Source organism: Carcharodon carcharias, chromosome 11, assembly GCF_017639515.1.
Source record: "Carcharodon carcharias isolate sCarCar2 chromosome 11, sCarCar2.pri, whole genome shotgun sequence".
NCBI classification, from domain to species: domain Eukaryota; kingdom Metazoa; phylum Chordata; class Chondrichthyes; order Lamniformes; family Lamnidae; genus Carcharodon; species Carcharodon carcharias.
Window position 1 is genome coordinate 163943618 of NC_054477.1, and position 22080 is coordinate 163965697.

The following is a 22080-nucleotide window of genomic DNA, read 5'->3' on the forward strand; positions in this document are numbered from 1 at the left end:
TTTCGTGAAGACAGAACCAAAACATGTGTTCAACTTTTCTTCAGTTTCTTTGTTCCCCATTATAATTTCTCCCGCTTCTGTCTGTAAGGGACCTACTTTTGTCTTTGCTAATCTTTTTCTCCTCACATACTTATAGAAGCTTTTACAGTCAGTTTTTATATTCCCTGCAAATTTACTCTCACACTCCATTTTACACTTCTTGATCAATCTTTTTGTCTACTTTTGCTGGATTCTAAACTGCTCCCAATTCTTAGGCTTGCTTTAGAAGAGTAAGAGACAACTCGAATGAAACATATAAGATCCTGAGGGGTTTTGACAGGGTGGATGTGGAGTTGATGTTTCCTCTTGTGAGAGAATCTAGAACTAGGAGGTCACTGTTTAAAAATAAGGAGTCACCCATTTAAAACAGAGATGAGACGAAATTTTATTTCTCTCAGAGGGTCGTGAGTCTTTGGAACTCTCTTCCTGAAAATGTGGTGGAAGCAGAGTCATTGAATATTTTTAAGGCAGAGGTAGATATATTCTTGGTAAGGGAGTGAAAGGTTAGCGGGGGTAGTGGGATGCAGATTTGAGGTCACTATCAGGTCAGCCATGATCTTATTAAATGGCAGAGCAGGCTTGAGGGGCTCAATGGCCTACTCCTGCTCCTTGTTCATATGTTTATGGTGGGTTTATTTAATTAACTGAATTCAAATACACACACATGGTAGGAATAGGACTCTTTTTTAAATTCTTTCACAGGACGTGGGCAGAGCTGGCTAGCCAAGCATTTGTTGCTCATCCCCAATTGCCCTTGAACTCAGTGCTTGTTAGGCCATTTCAGAGTCAACCACATTGCTTGGGTGTGAAGTCACACGTAGGCCAGGCAGGGTAATTGTAAAGAGCATTAGTGAACCCGATGGGTTTTTTATAACCATTAAAGATAGTTATCATTGTCACCATTATTGAGATTAGCTGTTTAGTCCTTTTTAAAAGAACAAATGATCAAATAATAATAATAATAATGAGGGGGTGACAGCCCCTAGTGGGGCATTAGAACTTAAAAACATAAAAGGACACAACTAACTAAACCAAAATGTCATTTCCAGGGGTAAAGTTACACTCCAGCCTCCATGGTGCCCACGGGTCACAGAAGGCCTCAAGTGTACAAGTGGACACCACGTGCTCCCTCTCCAGGGCCACCACAGTAGAACAGGCAGACGAGTGGGACAACCCCCTTGACTGCCCACTGCTTGGACCTGTTTATGGCCATCTTGGCCAGGCCCAGGCCTACGAGGAGGTAAGAGGCATTAGTGATCCAGACGGGTTTTTATAATCAGTGATAGTTTCATAGTCACCACTAGACCGTACGACGTTAGAGCAGAAGTAGGCCATTCGGCCCTTTGAGTCTCTCCGCTATTCAATGAGATCATGACTGATCTGATAATCTTCAACTCCACTTTCCTGCGTCGTCCCCATAACTCTTGATTCCCTAGCCAATTAAAAATGTCTACCTCAGTCTTGAATATACTTAATGACCCAGCCTCTACGATAAAGAATTTCACAGGTTCACTACCCTCAGAGAAGAAATTCCTCCTCATCTCTGTTTTAAATGGGTGACCCCTTACTGAGATTATGCCCTCTGGTCCTAGACTCTCCCACAAGGGAAAACAGCCTCTCAGCATCTACCCTGTCAAGCCCCCTAGAAATTTTATATGTTTCAATAAGGTCGCTTCTCATTCTTCTAAACTCCAGTGAGTACAGGCCCAACCTCTCGTCATAAGAAAATCCCTCCATACCCAGGATCAACCTAGTGAACCTTCTCTGGACTGCCTCCAGTGCCAGTACATCTTTCCTTAGATAAGGGGACCAAATTGTTCACAGTATTCTAGGTGTGGTCTAACTAGTGCCTTGTATCGTGCATGACTTCCCTATTTCTATACTCCATTCCCTTTGAATTTAAGGCCAACATTCCATTTGCCTTGCCTATTACCTGCTGAACTTGTATGTTAGCTTTTAGGGATTCATGCACAAGGACCCCCAAATCCCTGTGCTGCAGATTTCTGCAGTCTTTCCCCATTTAAATAATATTCAGCTCCCTCTACTCTTCCTGCCAAAGTGCATAACCTCACATTTACCCATATTATTCCTTTCCCAAGTTTTTGCCCACTCACTTAACCTGTCTATATCCCTCTGTAGACTCCTTGTGTCACCCTCACCACTTGCCTTCCCACCTATTTGAGTGTCATCCACAAACTTGGTGATAGTACATTCACTTCCCTCATCTAAGCCATTAATATATTTTGTAAATAATTGTGGCCCCAGGACTGATCCCTGTGGCACTGCACTAGTTACAGGTTGCCATTTAGAAAATGCCCCCCTTATCCCAACTCTTTGTCTTCTATTAGTTAGCCAATCCTCTATCCATGCTAATATCCTACCCAACACCATTGGCTCTTATCATATTAAGTAGCCTTATGTGCGGTACCTTATCGAACGCCTTTTGGAAATCCAAATATATTACATCTACTGGTTCCCCTTTATCTATCCTGCTAGTTACCTCCTCAAAGAATTCTAATAAATTTGTCAGGCATGATTTCCCCTTCATGAAGCCATGCTGACTCTGTTTGATTAGATTATGTATTTCTAAATGCTCTGCTATTACATCCTTTATAATAGACTCCAACATTTTCCCAATGATAGATGTTAAGCCAACCAGCCTGTAGTTACCTGTTTTTTGTCACCCTCCCCTTTTGAATAAGGTGTTACATTGGTCGTTCTCCAATCCTCTGGGACTTTTCCAGCATCTAAGGATCCTTGGAAGATTACTACCAGTGCATCCACTATCTCTGTAGCTACTTCCTTTAATATCCTAGGATGCAACCCATCAGATCCAGGGGACTTATTGGCCTTTAGCCCCATTAGTTTTTCTCTAGTGATAGTTATTATACATATTTTCTCCCCCACTTTTGCCCCTTGATTATTTAGTATTTTTGGAATGCTATTAGTATTTGTTTAGTATTAGTATTCCCCTGCCATTACTGAGACTAGCTTTCAATTCCAGATTTATTCATTGAATTTGAATTCCACCATCTGCTGTGGTGGGATTTGAACCCAGGTCCCCAGAGCATTACCCTGGCTCTTTGGAATACTAGACCAGTGACAATACCACTACATCACCACCCCCCAAACTCAAGTCTCAGGATTTACCACATTAAAAAGCACTATATAAATGCAGGCTGCAATGATTAGTAATCCAGGCCTCCTGATCACTAGTCCAATAACATAATCACTTGCGGATTCTGGAATGGTATGAGAAGCCAGCGTGGTGGACAGGTTAATTTTGGACTAGTTAAAAAAGCTGGCACAAATACAGTGGTGCCAGACTGTCTCCATGGACACAAGAAATCTCTAACTCTTAACAGGAATGGGCAGAAATAAATGAAAAGTTAACAGGTGGTGTAAAATTTGGACATTTTTAAATTATTTACTAGAGCTTTATATACAGTAAGGTGCACAAATTACTTTGAGAATGAAAGTGTACAATTTAATACACGAGAGCTGGCATACAGCCCAGGCAATGGTGATTTCCACAAACACTCCAACTCAACAGTTCAAAAGCCAATTTAATTTTCACATATCTGTTAATACCAAGCATTCTTAAAAATTAAGAAAACCATTGATCATTATCTGTCAGAAAAAGTCACATTAAATCACATCACAGCTTATATCTGATTTCAAATCATTAAATCTGCAGCAGGAAATTCCTTCGATAATCAAGAACCTGCTGAACCATCACACTGCAGTTTAATGGCAGGATGAGGGATGCAATTCATGCTTCTCCCCCTCAATAACACTGAAGACTGTCCCAACCAGTTCTAAGCAGCTTACTCGCAGTTACCTGTCGAATTAACCTTTGACACTGTTGATTGGCTACTTAATCCCAGCTACACAAGTCTATGAAAGGAGGACTGATTGTTCTAACTCCCACACTGTGAGCAGGTGGCAGTGCAGAGACTGTGTTGAGCACTTATTGCACCAATGATCGTGTGGCATTCTGTTCATTCTAGTACACGGTGGCTCAGGATTAAAAAGTGTCCTAGAACGGAACCAAGGTGTGGATCAGCCTGCTGTGTTGGGGGCGATGGGTCTCACTTTGCAGACGCAGCAGGTGTAACTGTTTGCTGCCCCGAGATGTTTGCTGCCTCACAGAGTGGGATTTCTCCTCCATCCATTACAAGTTACAGAAGAACAGTCGGCCATCTTGCTCAAGTGCAGCACGGCGATTTAGCGGACTTAGAATTCATATTCTGATTCAGCGCCACCGTATCGGAGGGTTTCATTCGCTCCTTCACAATGCGCGACACAACCAGTTCAAAAACAGTCTCAAAGAGTAGGTCAACATTGTGGCCGGTTTTAGCACTGGTTTCAAAGCACACTTTCTCAGCCACTGGGAAATCCTTCTCATCCAGCATCTTGTACTTAATGAGCTGTTTGTAGAGATGAATTGCATCCTCTTTGAAAGCCTGTTTACTTGCTCTGGGAGCAGGGGATGCTGGAATTGGCCCCTCTCCCTCGGCTTCGTCAATCTCCGCGCAGTCATCAGTTAAGTCAGACTTGTTCCCCACCACAGCAAAGATACAATCGGGCTGAGCCGTGTCAGTCAGGGTGAGGAATCTCTCTTCCAGCTCCCGGAGACTCTGAAGGTTTGTCACATCGTAAGTGAGGATCACAGCAGCAGCTCCGCGACAATACATCGAGCCCAGCCCATGGAACTGCTCCCGCCCTGACAAAATAAAGCAGCACGTCAGAGAAATCGACAGAGTGGCAGAGCGAGAATCCCCCTAGCCCCTGTTCCTATGCTGTGCAGTGGTGGGGAACTGAGCTGTCCAACTGGCTGAAATGTTCAAACCTGCCTGCTCTCTCAGGTAGATGGAAAAGGTGCCCTGGCCACTATACCTCAAACAAATCAGATGATCTCATTGTATTTTGTGGGATCTTGCTGTGCACAAATTAGCTGCCATTTTCCTGATATTACAAAAGTGACTACGCTTTAAGAGTGTTTAATTGGCCTTTGGGATCGCCCAAGGTTTATACAAGTGCAAGCCTTTCCTTCTTTCCACCCAACTAACTCGGGTTTAACATACGAACCAGTAGCAGGAGGAGGCCACTCGGCCCCTCGAACCTGCTCCGACATTCAGTAAGATCATGGCTGATCTGACTGGAACCTCCCACCTACCCCTGATAACCTTTCACCCTCTTGCTTATCAAGAGTCTACACAGCTCTGCCTTAAAAATATTCAAAGACTCTTCCTCAAAAGGCAGTGGATGCAGAGTTCCAAAGACACACAACCCTCAGAGAAAAAATTCCTCCTGACCTCACTATAGGCAGATACAGGAACTCGCCACAAGCTGTGTGAGGGCACTGCCGCTATTCTCCTGTCTACATGCACACGCTGCACCCCTAGTCGAAGGGGAGGAGTTGCTTCAACCACCCCCACCACCCCGGAGTCCGGCTGTGATAGGCACCACTCCCTGGAGATACAAGCAGAGATCTTCAGACAACATGCAGGTAATGCCTCCAGTAAGCTGCCAACACAAAGCCATAATCTTCTTGTTCATTTCAGTTTCAAACATAAAAAATTATTTTCCTACATGGGGAGAGACTTGTACTCCCTTGAGTATCGAAGATTGAAGGTTGATCTAACTGAGGTGCTTAAGATGATTAAAGGATTTGATAGGGTCGATAGAGAGAAACTATTTCCTCTGGTGGGGGGTGGGGGGGAGTCCAGAACAAGGAGCCAGATCCTTAAAATTGGAGCCAGGCCGTTCAGGGGTGATGTCAGGAAGCACTTCTTCACACAAAGGGGAGTGGAAACCCGGAACTCTCTCCCCCACAAAAAACTGTTGAGGCTGAAATTCAATTAAAAATTTCAAAACTCAGATTGATAGAAATGTGTTAGTTAATGGATCTAGAACTAAGGTGGGTGTATGGGGTTAAGAGACAGATCAATCATGAACTTGCTGCTTGGTGGAACACGCTCAAGGGGCTGAATGGCCTCCTCCTGTTCCTACGTTCCACTGGAACTGAAATTAACAATGTATTGCAATAAGTTTCTCTTTTTACTAACAAGAGTGCCCTAAAACATGATTTATAGGGAACACTGTCACAGGGAGGTGACAGACTGAATGATTTAAGGATCGCTCCACACATTTCCTTTACAACACTGACTGTTCCAAAGCAAATAATGCTTCACACTAATAATCTTTATTCCCCATTGAGGAACTGCAAATATTTTGTAAAATGCTGATGTTGAAACATTTGGGATGTTGATTTTTTTTTTACAAAAGTTGCACAAAAAACTGTTACAAGTTAAGAAAAAGCGGGTCAAAGTTTACTTACCAGAAAGTGGAAATTTTACTTTAGAAAGTTTGTCATGTTTTGAGTAAAGCGGTGACGATATTGCGGGACAAGGTCTATAGACACAAAGCCACGAGGAAGTGTTACACACAGGAGTTTGATACAATTGATAGGGACACAGGAATCACTGGACGATGAAAGATTGGGATCCATCGAGTTCACCTTCTACCATCCTGGCAGTCCCATGATGCAACGATAATGGAGTTGTTGACCTATCAATCTCTATCAGAGTCTACAATGAAGTGAGCAAAACCTCCAGTGGTGGAGAGATTTGGGAACCATAGATCCAAAATCACCTGTTTCACTCCAACAGGCTCCACTCACCACATCATCTCTCAAATTGCTCAGTGTCCCAAAATATGGTAATATTCTCTGACAGAGATCTCTCTCACTTGCATTTGAATGAATCAATAATGTTGAAAAAGTTGGTAACAAAAAGCTAAGGAGAGGTTTTGTAGTTTTAGAAGGGCCACTGGGGGCAAATAACAGCAGAGGGCTGTTGAAGGGGAGGGAAGTGCTGGGTCTCATCGGTGAACAATGGATTGACTCCAGACCCAGGGAGCATGTGACTGCGGATAGGGAATGGGGACATGTCCCATCAGGTAGAGGCCCACCCAGAAAAGGAGAAGGATGATGAGACCCACCCAGAAAGAGGGTGACACGAGATGGATAAAGGTCACAAAAAGGAGGGCTACAGAAAGGAAACAAAACCCAGAGGGTAAGAGGTAGTTACAAAATCAGCATAAATGTCACAATGAAAATGTAGAGATGCCATTTACACAAATTGTAAAACAAACGATTGATCAAAGCAGCAGTTTTGGTGATATTATTAGAGGGATAAATATTAGCCAGGACATCGACAACTCTCACACTCTTCTTTCAATAGTTATCATGGGATCTTTTACAGATGCCTGGTCGGGCAAACAGGACATTGGTTTAATGTTGCATCTGAAAAATGGCGCCCCCAACAATGCAGCACTCCCTCGGCACTGACCCCCCCCGGCAGGGCGGCGCTCCCTCGGTACTGACCCCCACGAAAGGGAGGCGCTCCCTCGGTACTGACCCCCGCGACAGGGCAGTGCTCTCTCGGCACTGACCCCGCGACAGGGCGGTGCTCTCTCGGCACTGACCCCGCGACAGGGCGGCACTCCCTCGGTACTGACCCCCGTGACAGGGTGGCGCTCTCTCGGCACTGACCCCGCGACAGGGCGGCGCTCCCTCAGCACTGACCCTGCGACAGGGCAGCGCTCCCTCAGCACTGACCCTCCGACAGTGCGGCGCTCCCTCAGTACTGACCCTCCGACAGTGCGGCGCTCCCTCAGTACTGACCCTCCGACAGTGCGGCGCTCCCTCAGTACTGACCCTGCGACAGTGCGGCACTCCCTCAGCACTGACCCCGCGACAGTGCGGCACTCCCTCAGCACTGACCCCGCGACAGTGCGGCACTCCCTCAGCACTGACCCCGCGACAGTGCGGCACTCCCTCAGCACTGACCCCGCGACAGTGCGGCACTCCGTCAATAACAATACTAGGGTATCAGCCTGAATTATAGGTTCAAGTGTCTCAATTGTCTCAGGGAAGTTACGCTGAACATTTATAAAGCTCTGGTTTTGCCACTAGAGCATTGCATCCATTTCTGGTCACCACAATTTAGTAAAAGTGTAAGCGTCCCTGACATTGTGCAGAGATTTACCAGAATGATCCCAGGGATGAGGGGGTTTTAACTACAGGGTTAGGTTGGAGAAGCTGGGGTTGTTCTCCTTGGAGCAAGGGGGGGTTGAGGGGAGATTTGGTCAAGGTGCACAAGATGGTGACAGGTTTGGATAGGTAGGCAAAGAAAAGCTGTTCCCATTGGCTGATGGTCCAAGGATGAGGGGACACAGATTTAAGGTTTCAGCCAGGAGATACAGGGGGCTGTGAGGAAATGAACTGGAACTCTCTGCCCAGGAGGATGGCTGGAGTGGAGATAAAGAATGATTTCACAGGAGATTGGATGGACATTTGAGGGAAATAAACTTGCAGACCTACAGGGGCAAGAGCTAGCGGGAATGGGACTGACTGGGTTGCTCTCCAGGGGGCCAGCATGGGCCCGACGGGCTGTATGACCTCCTTCTGTGCTGGAATGATGGTGCTCAAACCCACAACCTTCGGACTGAGAAAGTTACCAAGCTAACACACTCAGAGGAGGTTCCCAAACCTTCTAAATAAAGTCAAATACATAATTTCTGGAACAGAAAGTATCTCGGTGTCAGTGCTTTCAATCAGAAAATCCCTTAATGTCTGCCCTCAGCAAAATATAGCTTTCCTGTATTGCAAGAATTTAGACCCTCGAGTCTAACTTTAGCTCTGCAGAAGCCAGCCAACCTCACTCCCTTGTGCAACTTGGCAGACAGCCAGTGTCCTCTTTCTGCTGTCAACTTTTTCAGTTTCCAGTTAACTTTTGCAACTTCTCTTGGTTGGAATATATGCCACCCAAGCCCCTCCCACTGCCACCCTTGTCCAAGCTTCCCCACCCCCCCCCCCCAGCTCCTACTGCTTTGTTCTCCGAAACTGGGCGTTAGTCCAATATTTTTCAGGGGGTTGTTTAAAGATGAAGAGCTGTATTGACCTTAAGGATCAGTTGCAGCTCAATACAAATATTTTACTGCCATTAATTTCATCCAGAAGAAAGTCCAGAACGACCAACAAAATAGACTTTCAGGAAACATTCATAGGGGGGAAAAAAGAACAAGTTTTATTTAAATGTAAACTTGCCAAAGAGTTTTTGAAATCTGAAAGTGCCTTCAAAAAACTAAACTGTTGGAAATGTTTTCCACAGACACATCCAAAACCCACTGTTGAAAAAGCAGAGTGAAAACTAGAAAGAACGCAGGTGATTAAGCTGAAAGATTGTCCGCAAGGTGGATTTGTGAAATGTCAAAAAAACAGAAGCAGCACAATTCCTTCGGGGTTGGGAAGCAGAGGGAATCCGTTTGTAGAAAGGCCTCCACTTCCATAGGAATGTCATCGACACATTCCCACATCATAAAATGTCTCAGGATGCTCCGCGGGAGTCATTCCCGGCAGAGAGCCAGAAGGAGATATTAGGGGCAGGTGTGACCAAGAGCTCAGTCAAAGAAATAAAAGCAAAAAACTGCAGATGCTGGAAATCCAAAACAAAAACAAAAATACCTGAAAAAACTCAGCAGGTCTGACAGCATCTGTGGAGAGGGACACAGTTAACGTTTCGAGTCCGTAAGACTCTTCAACAGAACTAAGGAAAAATTGAAGAGAGGTGAAATATAAACTGGTTTGGGGGGGGTGGGACAGGTGGAGCTGGATAGAGGGCCAGTGATAGGTGGAGATAACCAAAAGATGTCACATACAAAAGGACAAAGAGGGTTGAAGGTGGTGATATTATCTAAGGAATGTGCTAATTAAGGGTTTGAAGGACAAGCAAGGTACAGATAGCCCTAGTGGGGGTGGGGTGGGGGGAAGGGGTCGAAATAGGCTAAAAGGTAGAGATAAAACAATGGATGGAAATACTTTTAAAAATAATGGAAATAGGTGGGAAAAGAAAAATCTATATAAATTATTGGAAAAAAAGGGTGGGATCGGAAAGGGGGTGGGGATGGAGGAGAGCTCAGTCAAAGAGGTTGGTTTAAAGGAGCATCTTAATGGAGGGGCGATAACAAAGAGGCAGAGAGGTTCAGAGAAGGAACCCCAGGGCTTGGGGCCCGGGAAGCTGAAGGGACAGCCACCAGTCGCAGATTGGTTAAAAATCAGCAATGCTCAAGGGGCCAGGATTGGAGGGGACAGAGATCTGGGAGATTTGCGGAGACAGGGAAGGGCAGAGGTCAGGAAGAGATGCGAAATCAAGGATGAGAATTTTAAAGTCAGGTTCCGGGATCAAAGAACCAACGAAGGGGTTAACATGTGATTGTTTCAGGCAAAACAGAGCTCAGAATAGCAGGCATACGCCCCAGAAAGTGTTATCCCGTTGGAACATAGGATAGAGGCTCAGGCCAGGCCAGCTGTCTCTGCTGTTCACTTTGAGGTGCAACAATTGTAGAGATGCCTCTACTTTCTTCCACACAGTGCAGAGACTGACCACACAGCCCAATACGGAGCCTTTCACAATGTTAGTCTTTTAAAAATCGCATTGTGGGGGCTGGTATGGTTTAGCCTGTTCCTCCTCCCCATTGCCACCAGACCAGAAACAGATTTGTACCCTCCGCTAAAACCCACCCTGCAGATCGTTAACAAAAACCGATTCTCCAAAACAGTCTGAACACAAGCTCACTGATGTCAAACCTTGGAATCCATCTTAAAACGGAAATGAAAGGATCACCCTGTCCAGTCAGAGGCAGATTGACCCCCCACTTTGTGTTGGCCCGATTGCACAAATTAGCAGCTACATCCCCTCATGCAACCCCGCACCACTCCTTAACCTTTACACTCACAACCAACTGACTCACACACACTTTTAACCGGATTTCCTCCCAATAACTTTCGGCATGACTGACAAGCTTTTCAGTGCAAAGATATTCTTGTCCTCCGATTAATTCCAGTTTCTTACCAAATATGGGAAGAAACAAAACCACAACTAATCATAGAATCATACCGTATAGAAGGAGGCCATTTGGCCCATCATTCCAGCGTGGGCTCTTTGAAAGAACTATCCAATCTGTCCTACTCACCCTGCTCTTTCCCCCAGGCCTTTCAAATGTTTCCTTTTTAAGTACTTATCCAACTCCTTTAGAAAGTTACTATTAAATCTGCTTCCACCGCACTTTCAGGCAGCACATTCCAGATCACAACGACTCATTGTGTAAAGAAAAATTCTCAACTCCCCCTCTGGTTCTTTTTCCAGTTTCATTAAATCTGTGTCCCTCTGGTTACTGACCCTCCTGCCACTGGAAACAGTTTCTCCTTACTTGCTCTATCAAAGCCCCTCCATGGTTTTGAACACCTCTATTAAATCTCCCCTTAACCTTCTCAAGGACTTATCAAGAATGGCTAAACAGGTTAGGCCTTTATTCATTAGAGTTTAGAATAATGAGGGGTGATCTTATTGAAACATACAAGATTCTGAGGGGGTTTGACAGGGTAGATGTTGAGAAGATTTTCCACTAGTGGAGGAATCTCGAACTAGGGGACAAAGTTACAGAATAAGGGGACACTCATTTAAAACTGAAATGTGAAGGAATTTCTTCTCCCAGAGGGTAGTGAATGTCTGGAATTCTCTACCCCAGAGAGCTGTGGAGGCTAGATCACTGAAAGTATTTAAAAAGGAGGTAGATAGATTTTTGAAATATCAGGGAGATGAGGGTTATGAGGAGCTGGCACGAAGGAGGAGTTGAGGCCTGAGGCAGATCAGCCATGATCTTATTGAATAACAGGGCAGGCTTGAGGGGCCAATGGCCTACTCCTGCTCCTATTTCTGTTCTTACGTTCTCTGCTCTAAGGAGAACAATCCCAGCTTCTCCACATGAACTGAAGTCCTTCATCCCTGGTCCCAGTCTAGTAAATCCCCTCTGCAACCTCTCCAAGGCTTTGAATCCTTCCTAAGGTGTGATGCTCAGATTTGGACCCAACTATCCAGCTGAGGCCTGATCAATGTTTTATAAAGGTTTAGGATAACTACCTTGCTTTTGCACTATCAACCTCTATTCCTGAAGTCCAGAACCCCATATGATTTTTAACATTGTTAATTTTGTGTGTTACTGGGACATTCAGAATTCTGCAAACAAATCTGTGTCCACAACAGTTAAGAACTTTTTTGGATATTTTTCATTTTTAAACCGTAACCAATGTTTTGATATTTTGTATGGCTGAGGAAGCAGTTACAGATTGGGGTCGAGGTTAACAACCCATTCAACAGCTCCAGCTGACACGGTGTGAACGCTCGTGCTGTCACCAGGAATGGGTCTCTCAGGGAAGGACTTCAGTATGGAAGCGATGGTTTGACATGGATGACCACAGTCATAATTTGATCTGTTCCTCAGGTTTCACTTGTGGAACCGGTGACCACATCTTCCCTGACTTGTCCTCAAGCGGCTGAGGGTTGTCCAGGTTGAAACCTGAGACTTCACCACTTGGGTCAGTTACCAGGTTGTTGTTGGTGATGTTTGTGGTCAACCTGGAAATTTGCCATTGAGAGGTGGGGCTGCTGTCAGTTTGTAAGGGGTGGTGTGTGGTCCAGCAGGGACTGCGGGATTTCAGACAACCGGGTGGGTTTTCTGTGAGGTTGTGTGTCAATGGGAGAGCTGAACCAACGACTGTTACAAATCAGACCCATTTACCCTGTGTCTAACGCAGCCGACTCTGAATTAATCACGACATTTAATCTCTAGCTATTACTGGGCTCAGCAATCAACAGAGAGAATTGACCAGACACCAAAACTAATCCTAGATCCAAACAGAATTGTCACTGTGATCACCCTTTAGTTAAACTGAAACCTGTCTGTATAATGTGCTAGAACAGAGTTAAAGAGTTAAACCAAACTTGAGAAAATACAAAGTTCAAGACAGCAATTTGAACTGAGAAACTAGAAGCTTATAGTATGTTAGATTGGTTAATATTCCTTGATCAAAGGAAGCATAGAATCAAGAGGCCATCCAGCACCTCGAGGCCTCTTGCACCATTCAATAGGATCATGGCTGATCTGTATTTTAACCCCATCTACACGCCTTGGTTCCATAACCCTTAATCCCCTTACCCAACAACAATCCATCAATCTCCATTCTGAAATTTTCAGTTGACCCTCAGCCTCAACAGCTTTTTGAGAGTTCCAGGAAGTGTGGAGGAACAACTCTCCTTTGTGTGAAGAAGTGCTTCCTGACATCACCACTTAGCTCGAATTTTGAGGTTTTTCCCCCTTGTTCTGGTCTCCATCCACCCCCCCCCCCCCCCCCCACCCCCTCCACCAGAGGAAATAGTTTCTCTCCCTACTGAATCCGTTAATCATCTTCAACACTTTGATTATGTCACCCCCTAATCTTCTAAACTTGAGGGAATACAAGCCTAGTCTGTGCAGCCTGTCCTTGTAGTTTAACCCTTTCGGCCCTGGGATCATTCTGGAGAATCTGTGCTGCACCTCCTCCAATGCCAATATATCCTTCCTGAAGTGCAGGGCCTAGTCACTCCAGAGTTTTATTTAACTATAACATAACTTCCACAATTTTGTATTTCATCCACCACTTGAGCTAAAGGTTAACATTCCATTAACCTTTTTAAACTGTTTTTTTTTGTACCTGTCCACTAGCTTCTGGTGATTTCTGTAGTTAGGCCTCTAACTCTCTCTGTTCCTCGACAGTTCCTAAGCTTCTCACATTCAGAAAAGCATCTTCTGTTAATGGCAAGAGGTCTAACTAGGCAGCTAATAAAACTTTACACAACCAAGTGACACATTGTGGTCAGAATCCTTATGAAGATATTGAAACAAGCTCCTGACCAGCTAGACTAGATCAGCCCACCTCGGTCTTGTGATCCTTCAGAACTGGAGACAGAGAGAGAGAGAGAGAGAGAGCTTTAAAAACAAGCCTCAATATAGCTGGGAACATTGCACAATCAACAATCTATTCATGACTCAGAATAAAACCTGACATTGTGTTACACAACCCTCAAGCTAATGGGGAAAGATTGCACAAAATCTGCATTATTGCAAGTTGTAACTGGACTGGTATTTGGACAATACTGTACTTCAGATTGTAGGTGATAATAAACTGAAACTTATTAGCACACCTTCTCAGGTTAATCCTTCAACGTTCTACAGAATCCCCCTTGTTATAACAACAATTGCATTCTGTGGTTAAGAACAATGCAATGGGAATTTATTTGGAAATTATCCAAATGTAGCCCACAAGAAAACTTTTTGCTATCCGGTATTAACAGCCCAGAAACAGGTCATTCGGCCCAACTGGTCCACGCTAGTATTTCTTCTCCACGTGAGCCTCATCTCAACCTATCAGCATACCCTTCTACCTGCAGAGAGGTATTGAATAGAACAGGCCTTCACTGGACACGACCAGATGTGAACTTTTCTCTACAACTTACATTATCAAATCTGGCCGATGTTTGAAAGCAGAGATTCCTCCAACAAGAACAGAAAGTGTTTATCTTGTACAAAAAGGGAAACGAGGAGGAAAAACTTGCATTTCTATAGTGCATCCTGAAGCACTTCACAACCAATCAGCTGCTTCTGAAGTGCAGTTACTTACTGTAGTGAATGCTGCCAATCTGCACATAGCAAGATCCCACAAACAGCATCCATACTGGACTATTAGTCTAGATTAAGGGTTGATAAGGTAGATAGACAGTAGCTATTTCCTCTGTTGTAGGAATCCAGCACAAGGGGCCAGAATCTTAAAATTGGAGCCAGGCTGTTCAGGGGTGATGTCAGGAAGCACTTCCTCACACAAAGGGGAGTGGAAATCTGGAACTCCGGGCAGAATCTTTCCCTTGGCGTGTGGGATTGGTGGAGATGGTCAGGAAACCGTCTCCTGGCCCGCGATCGGCAGCATTCTGCGATATTACATTGGCGGCCTAATTAAGGCCCACCCAGCGTGGTACGCAGGTGGCAGTGCTGAGTGCTGTCTGTGCGAGCAGGGTGGGAGTGTGAGCAGGCCTAGCATACCATTCAGGCATGTGCACGAAGGAGCGTTGAATAATCTCCCTGAGGCACGGAGCTGCCTCAAGGGGTTGAAGCAAGTGTTGAAAAAATTATTAAACGGCACAAAAAATGAATGAAACTCTGTCACATGAGCTGGGACATGAGGTTGTGGGTGAGGTTTCCAAAAAAAAATGCAAAGGCCTCTTGGCCTTTTTGCCCACCAAGTGTAAGGTTGAACAGGCAGTGAGAAATTCAGCACAATTGATAACATAATGGCCTCATTTGGCCTTTTAATTGTCAGTGGGCACGCTGCCGGCTCTGGTGTGTGTCCACCGACCGAACTATCACGCGACTGTGCGTTGGCGCGCTCGGCCGAAGTCCTTGCGCGTCATTTCACGCTTGGTCGAGTCGAGCACCCACCTGCCCGCCAAGCTAAAATCCTGCCCTCTCTCCCCTTAAAAAGTTGTGGCTGATGAGAGGTCAATTGGAGCGTTCAAGCCAAGGTCAATTTTTATTAGTAACAATATTATGGGATAAGGAGTAAAGGTAGGTCAATGGAGTTGAAGTGCAAATTAGCCATGATTTAACAGAATGGAGGAATGTGCTCGAGGGGCTGAATGGCCTCCTCCAGTTCCTCAGTTCAAGACTATGGAGTGGGCTTGAACCCATTGACTTACTGAGCTACAGCTGGCACAGGTAGCTATATGTGGGAAAAAAAATCAGACCAACTAAGTGGCTTGTACAATGCCCAGTCATTGCTCCCAGTGAGTCTAAATCTTCAACTCTACCTGAATTGCATCCCGATTCATTTTAGAAACACGTGTTGGCATTGGAGAGGGTGAAGTGCCATCGTTTCACACCAATCCTTCCCCCAGCAGCTGTCTCTCTCAATGCCTTACAGGAGCTTCAAATAAAACAGAAATAAGAAAGATTCCAGCTGTGTGCAGATGTTTCCTTTTAACTGAAGCTTACCCAAGGATTATCTGAGCATCAGATGCTGATGATACAAAGTGTTAATTGATAGAGTTAATTGAGTAAAGGACCATTTTTGGTCATTTTCCAACTGTGTACAACTCCACAAACACTTTGTGCTGAGGCAAACTGACCCCAGAGGGTTTTTTTATTGTATTGCTACAAACAACATCAGACATAAATCGAGCAAGGTGTTTGTAGAACTATTTTTTGCAACACCAGTTCTGTCACTTTCTATAATGCTTTAGTTTTGAGTCTCACTGTCAGGGTGGAAAGTAATATTGAGGCTTCTCAAACAGCCACCTCAGTAACTCCCCATCCCCACTGATTTAATAACAAGGCTTCAGCTTTGACTGTTCAATCAAACAAGACCCTTTTCCTGTGTTACCTGGCAGTGGAGAGGGAGGTCATCCCAAACCAGAAGAAAAGGATGGCACCAAAACTGCGATCTTATAACTAGCAGGAAATATAAAACAGCCCGAGACTCTTCCCCAGAAGAGAGAAGATTGAGGGGGTGGCCTGATAGAGATCTTTAAAATTATGAAGGGGTTTGATAGATAATGTGTATCCGCTTGAGGGGTCATCCAAAACCAGCAGGTTTAAATATAACACAGTCGCTCAAATTCATTAACTAACTCGGAAAAAATTCTTTATCCAGAGAGTGATGGGAATGTGGAACTTTTTCCCACACGGAGGTGAATAGCACAGATCCATTTAAGGGGAAACAAATGAAGAAGAAATAGAAGGATACAGTGAGATGATGAAGGGTGGGAGGAGATTTGTGTGGAGCATAAAAACCAGCATGGACCAGATGGGTCAAATGGCCTGTTTCTGTACAGGACATTCCAATTAACTTGACAATCTGCTGGGCTGTTCTCTGCTGGGTCAGTATATTAAGTGGACAGATCAGCTACTTGAAATACAAACAATAGTTTGCTCTGTTTAAATATTTTGGTGCTGGTATCTTAATGATTTCTGTGGGTTGGAGACTTGAAGTTTTACAATTGCCTTTGATTTGCAGTCGCAGGAGTGAGCGCTGGGTCTATAATTCCACAGTCCGATGAGGGAGATAGTTTTTAGCTTTGTGAACAATTTACGTTTAAGTGTCTTTAACGTGGGAAAAGATACCAAGGAGCTCCACAGGAGCGACTATCAAACAATGTGCATCTCCAAACCACATTTGCTGCAATTGTACAGGGCCTTGGTGAGACCACACCTGGAATATTGTGTGCAGTTTTGGTCTCCTTATCTGAGGAAGGATGTACTTTCTATAGAGGGAGCGCAGTGAAGGTTTACCTGACTGATTCCTGGGTGGGGCAGACATATGAGGAGAGATTGAGTCGGTTAGGATTATATTCACTGGAGTTCAGGAGAATGAGGGGGGGGGATCTCATAGAAACCTATAAAATTCTAACAGGACTAGACAGGGTAGATGCAGGAAGGATGTTCCCGATGGTGGGGGGAGTCCAGAACCAGGGGTCACAGTCTGAGGATACGGGGTAGAGCATTTAGGACTGAGATGAGGAGAAATTTCTTCACCCAGAGAGTAGTGAGCCTGTGGATTTCGCTACTACAGAAAGTAATTGAGACCAAAACATTGTATGTTTTCAAGAAGGAGTTAGATATAGCTCTTGGGGTGAAAGGGATCAAAGGATATGGGGAGAAAGTGGGAGCAGGCTATTGAGTTGGATGATCAGCCATGATCTTAATGAATGGCGGAGCAGGCTCGAAGGGCCGAATGGCCTCCTCCTGCTCCTATTACCTATGTTTCTACGTAGGGAGATATCAACGTAGGCAATGAAAGCATCGTAAAAGGAGAGAAAGAGAGAGAGGCAGTGAGGTTTAGGGGGGGGGGAATTTCAGAGTTTAGGGCCCGAGCAGCTGAAGGCATGGTCACTGTGAAATAATTAAAATCGGGATGATCAAGAGGTTAGATTCGGAAGATTGCAGAGATCTCGGAGGGTTGTAGGGCTGGAGGAGGTTACAGAGATAGGAAGGGGTGAGGCCATGGAGGGATTTGAAAACAGGGATGAGAATTTTTAAATCACAATGTAACGGGTGAGAAGCATGGAATTACATCGAAAATATCTGATTTTAAAAGACTGTTTTCTGATCAAGGACATACAAAAGGACAAAAGATAAGGAAAATGTTTTTGAAGGAAGGTGTAAAGGACAGGGAGTGACACAAATCACCCACACACACACACACAGTTTACTGAGCCAATCAAGCAAATACAACAGGTTGAGGAGTTGGAGAAGGTTAGAGAGACAGCAAACAAACCCTTTTCTGCAATCAAAATATAAAAGCACTATATGTTAGCACACCCTCAGAGTACAAAGCATGAAGTATAGTACGCAGCACTCTAACTGTGAGAGACAGATAATTGGAGGCAAATAGAGAGGGGTGCTGATCTACACTGGCACCTGCTCAAGCAACATCTTCATTTAAAAATTCGCATCTTTATTTTGAAATCCCTGCAGGCCCCTCTCTAGCGCTGTACTTTTTTCCAGTTCCACAACCCCTTGAGATCTGTGTTCTTATAATTCTGGCTTCTCGAGCATCCCGATTTTAATCACTCTATTGGACCCTCAGCTCTAGAAATCCCTCCCTAAACCTCCCTGCCTGGCTAACTCATTGCCCGGCTTTAACACGCTCCTTAAAATCTAGCTCTTTGACCAAGCTTCTGGTCACCTGACCAAATATCTGCTTATGCGGCTCAGTGTCATGTTTTGTTTTATAACGTTCCTGTGAATCATCTTGGGGTGTTTCATTATGTTAGACACACTATAGAAATATAACCTGCTGTTATTAGGGTGCGGAACCCTGTCAGCTCACTCCAATGTGTCACAAACTGTAGTCGCTCTCCAGTGCCTGGGTTAACATACAGAGATTTGCAGCATCTGCAGTATTTGGCCTTTATTTTAGCATACAGAGGGCTGTTATGGTCAGAAATTGATATGTTTTTGGATACTAAGGGAATCCAGGGACATGGGGATGGTGCAGGGAGGTGTGGCCGAGGTAAAAGATCAGCCATGATCACACTGGATGGTGCAGCACGCTCGAAGGGCCGAATGGCCTCCCCCTGCTCCTTCGTGCAGCAGAGAGAAAACGCTACAAAGGACAAACCTGCATTTGAAATTTGTCTGTCAATGTCCCAAAGCCCTTTACAGCCAACGAAGTGCTTCTGAAGTGCAGTTGCTGTTGTAATGCAGAAAACCCAGTGCACAGGAAGATCCTAGAAACAACAGCGGGATAATGACCAGACCATCTGGTTTTAGTAATACAAAAGCAGAATACTCCAGGTGCTGGAAATCTGAAACAAAAACGGAAAACGCTGGAAATGCTTAAGCGGTCAGGCAGCCTCTGTGGAGAGAGAAAGTGTTAATGTTTCAGGCCTGTGAGGTCTGTGACCTTTCTTGAAATATTAACTGTTGCACTTTCCACAGAGCTGCTGTGTGTTTCCAGCATGTTCTGTTTCTCTTTTAGTATTTAGTGATGCTTACTGAGGGATAAATATTTGCTGCAGACACCAGGGAGAACAGCTCTTCAAAATAACATCACGGGATCTTTTACATCCACCTGAGAGTAGACATGGCCTCGGCTTAACATTACATCTAAAAGAAGGTATCTCCGACAGCGCAGCACTCCCTCAGTACTGACCCTCCGACAGCGCAGCACTCCCCTAGTACTGACCCGCCGACAGCGCAGCACTCCCTCAGTACTGACCCTCTGACAGCGCAGCACTCCCTCAGTACTGACCCTCCGACAGCGCAGCACTCCCTCAGTACTGACCCTCCGGCAGCGCTGCACTCCCTCAGTACTGACCCTCCGGCAGTGCAGCACTCCCTCAGTAGTACACTGGGACTGTCACCCTGGATTACAGACTCAAGTCTCTATAGTCAGGTGTGAACTCACAACCTTCTGACTCACAAGCAAAAGACCGAATCAGATTGAACTGTCCAGCACCTGAGTGAGAAACAACAGCTCACACCCACACATGATCCCATCATCAGGAAAATGAAATGATTGCTCAGCTCCTGTTTTTGCTGGTGCTGTTTGAGCAAGGAATGTTGTTCAGGAGGGCCCCCTGGTCACTCCCCCTCATGGCACCGGGAGGGACCCCTGGTCACTCCCCCTCAGGGCACTGGGAGGGACCCCTGCACCATCTGATCTTTATGTTGCGCCCTCCCAGGGCCTTGGTTTAGCACCTCATCTGCAAGAGAGCATCAACAGTGTCGCACTCCATCTGTACTCCTTTGGAGTGTATCAGCACCGATTACAGACAAACTCTGGAATGGGGGTTGGTCAGACCCACAAGCTGCCTGCTCGACAGAGAGAGAGAGAGAGTGAGAGAGAGCACAATTCATCGAGAAACCTCACAGCCCAACAGAACAAGCAGCCAACCTGACTTACAGAACATTTACTGGTGATCTAAAAATGATGCCAAACTCAGAAGCAACTTACATACAACATCCATCAGCTCAACCAATTAATCCGAGCTACAGACCCAGTAGGGTGAAAGTTTAGAGCTTTTCCCCCCAGTCGGAGTAGAGTTTGGGGTGTTACCCTGATTAAGGGTATGGGTTGAGGTTTTACCCCCAGTAGGGGTGGGGTTTGGGGTTTTTAGCCCCAGTTAGGGGTAGGGTTTGGGGTTTTGCCCCCAGTTGGTGTGGGGTTTGGGGTCTTACCCCGATTAAGGGTATGGGTTTGGGGTCTTTACCCCGATTAAGGGTATGGGTTTGGGGTTTTACCCCCAGAAGGGGTGGAGTTTGGGGGTTTTACCCCCAGTAGGGGTGGAGTTTGGGGGTTTTACCCCCAGAAGGGGTGGAGTTTGGGGGTTTTTGGGGTTTTACCCCCCAGTAGGGGTAGGTTTTGGGGTTTTACCCCCAGTAGGGGGAGGGAGTTTGGACACTGACTGACCTGCTGTGTCCCAGATGGACACACTGTGCTGTCCCCACTGTTTCAGGAAGAAAGCTCCGCCGACAGTGCTAACCGTTCCCTGGAAGCGACGCTCGGTGTAACGATGCAGGAGGGAGGTTTTACCCACGTTCATATCCCCCAAAATCACCACCTTCACATCGGGTTTCATCATCCTGGAGCCGGACCCGGAGGTGGGGGGAGGACCTGGCTCACTTTCCGATCTTGCTCCTCTGGCCAGTTCCGCGCAGCCCCTTGTAAAACTTTCCCTGGGATCCAAACGGAAACAGGCGGAGACTCCGCTCGGCGCCCCGCCCGCCTCCAGCGGCCGCTCCCGGGATCGGACTTGGGGAACCCTCCCCCTTTCCCGAAGAGAAGCTTCCCCGCAAAACCTTCCAGGCTAACTGATCTCCAGAGAGGGTTTTATAGTCCTAGATTTGGTTTCTTGTCTCTCTCTAACACAACTTGCAAAAGTTTCCTGACAAGATTGAACTTTAAGCTATTCTGACAATCTCACCACCACCTCTCTCCACTGTCTAAATTATCAGACTGTTTATCCAGCATTCAGTACTGGGTGAGGAAGAATTTCCCACAATTAAATATTGGGAAGACTGAAGCCATTGTCTTCGTCCCCGATCCAAACTCCATTCCTGAGTTATACTAGAGCTGTACCTTGAGTGCCCTACCATCCGTTCTGAATTAGCACATTCATTTAGATAATATCACCACCTTCAACACCTCTTTGTTCTGTTGTCTGTGACATCTTTTGATGATCTGCTCCTATCACTGCTTGTTTGTCCCTACAACCACACCCCACCCCACCTTAAACCAGCTTATATTTCACCCCTCTCCTTGGATCCACTCAGTTCTGTTGAAGGGTTATGAGGACTCGAAACGTCAACTCTTATCTTCTCCGCCGATGTTGCCAGACCTGCTGAGTTTTTCCAGGTAATTCTGTTTTTGTTTTGGATTTCCAGCATCCATAGTTTTTTTGTTTTTATCCATTCCTGAGTTACTGACTCCATCCCTCCCCCTGGCAACTGTCTGAGGCTGAGCCACTGGGCTCAAATTTTACATTTCCCTTGGGGGTGAGGTACATGCTGGGCGTGTTTCCCTCGGGGGTGGGGCACGTGCTGGGCGTGTTTCCCTCAGGGGGTGAGGTACATGCTGAGCGTGTTTCCCTCGGGGGTGGGGCA

At 45.6% G+C, this 22080-nt stretch overlaps 1 protein-coding gene across 1 annotated transcript; it reads right to left on the reverse strand.

Moving 5' to 3' along the window:
• Positions 1–3441: 3441 nt before the first annotated feature.
• Positions 3442–21161, reverse strand: rab20 (RAB20, member RAS oncogene family). Its single transcript, XM_041198614.1, has 2 exons — positions 20888–21161; positions 3442–4765 (listed from the first exon to the last, which is right to left on the reverse strand). The coding sequence occupies exons 1-2, from the start codon at positions 21057–21059 to the stop codon at positions 4248–4250; spliced, it is 690 nt and encodes a 229-aa protein (XP_041054548.1). The 5' UTR covers positions 21060–21161; the 3' UTR covers positions 3442–4247.
• Positions 21162–22080: the final 919 nt, after the last annotated feature.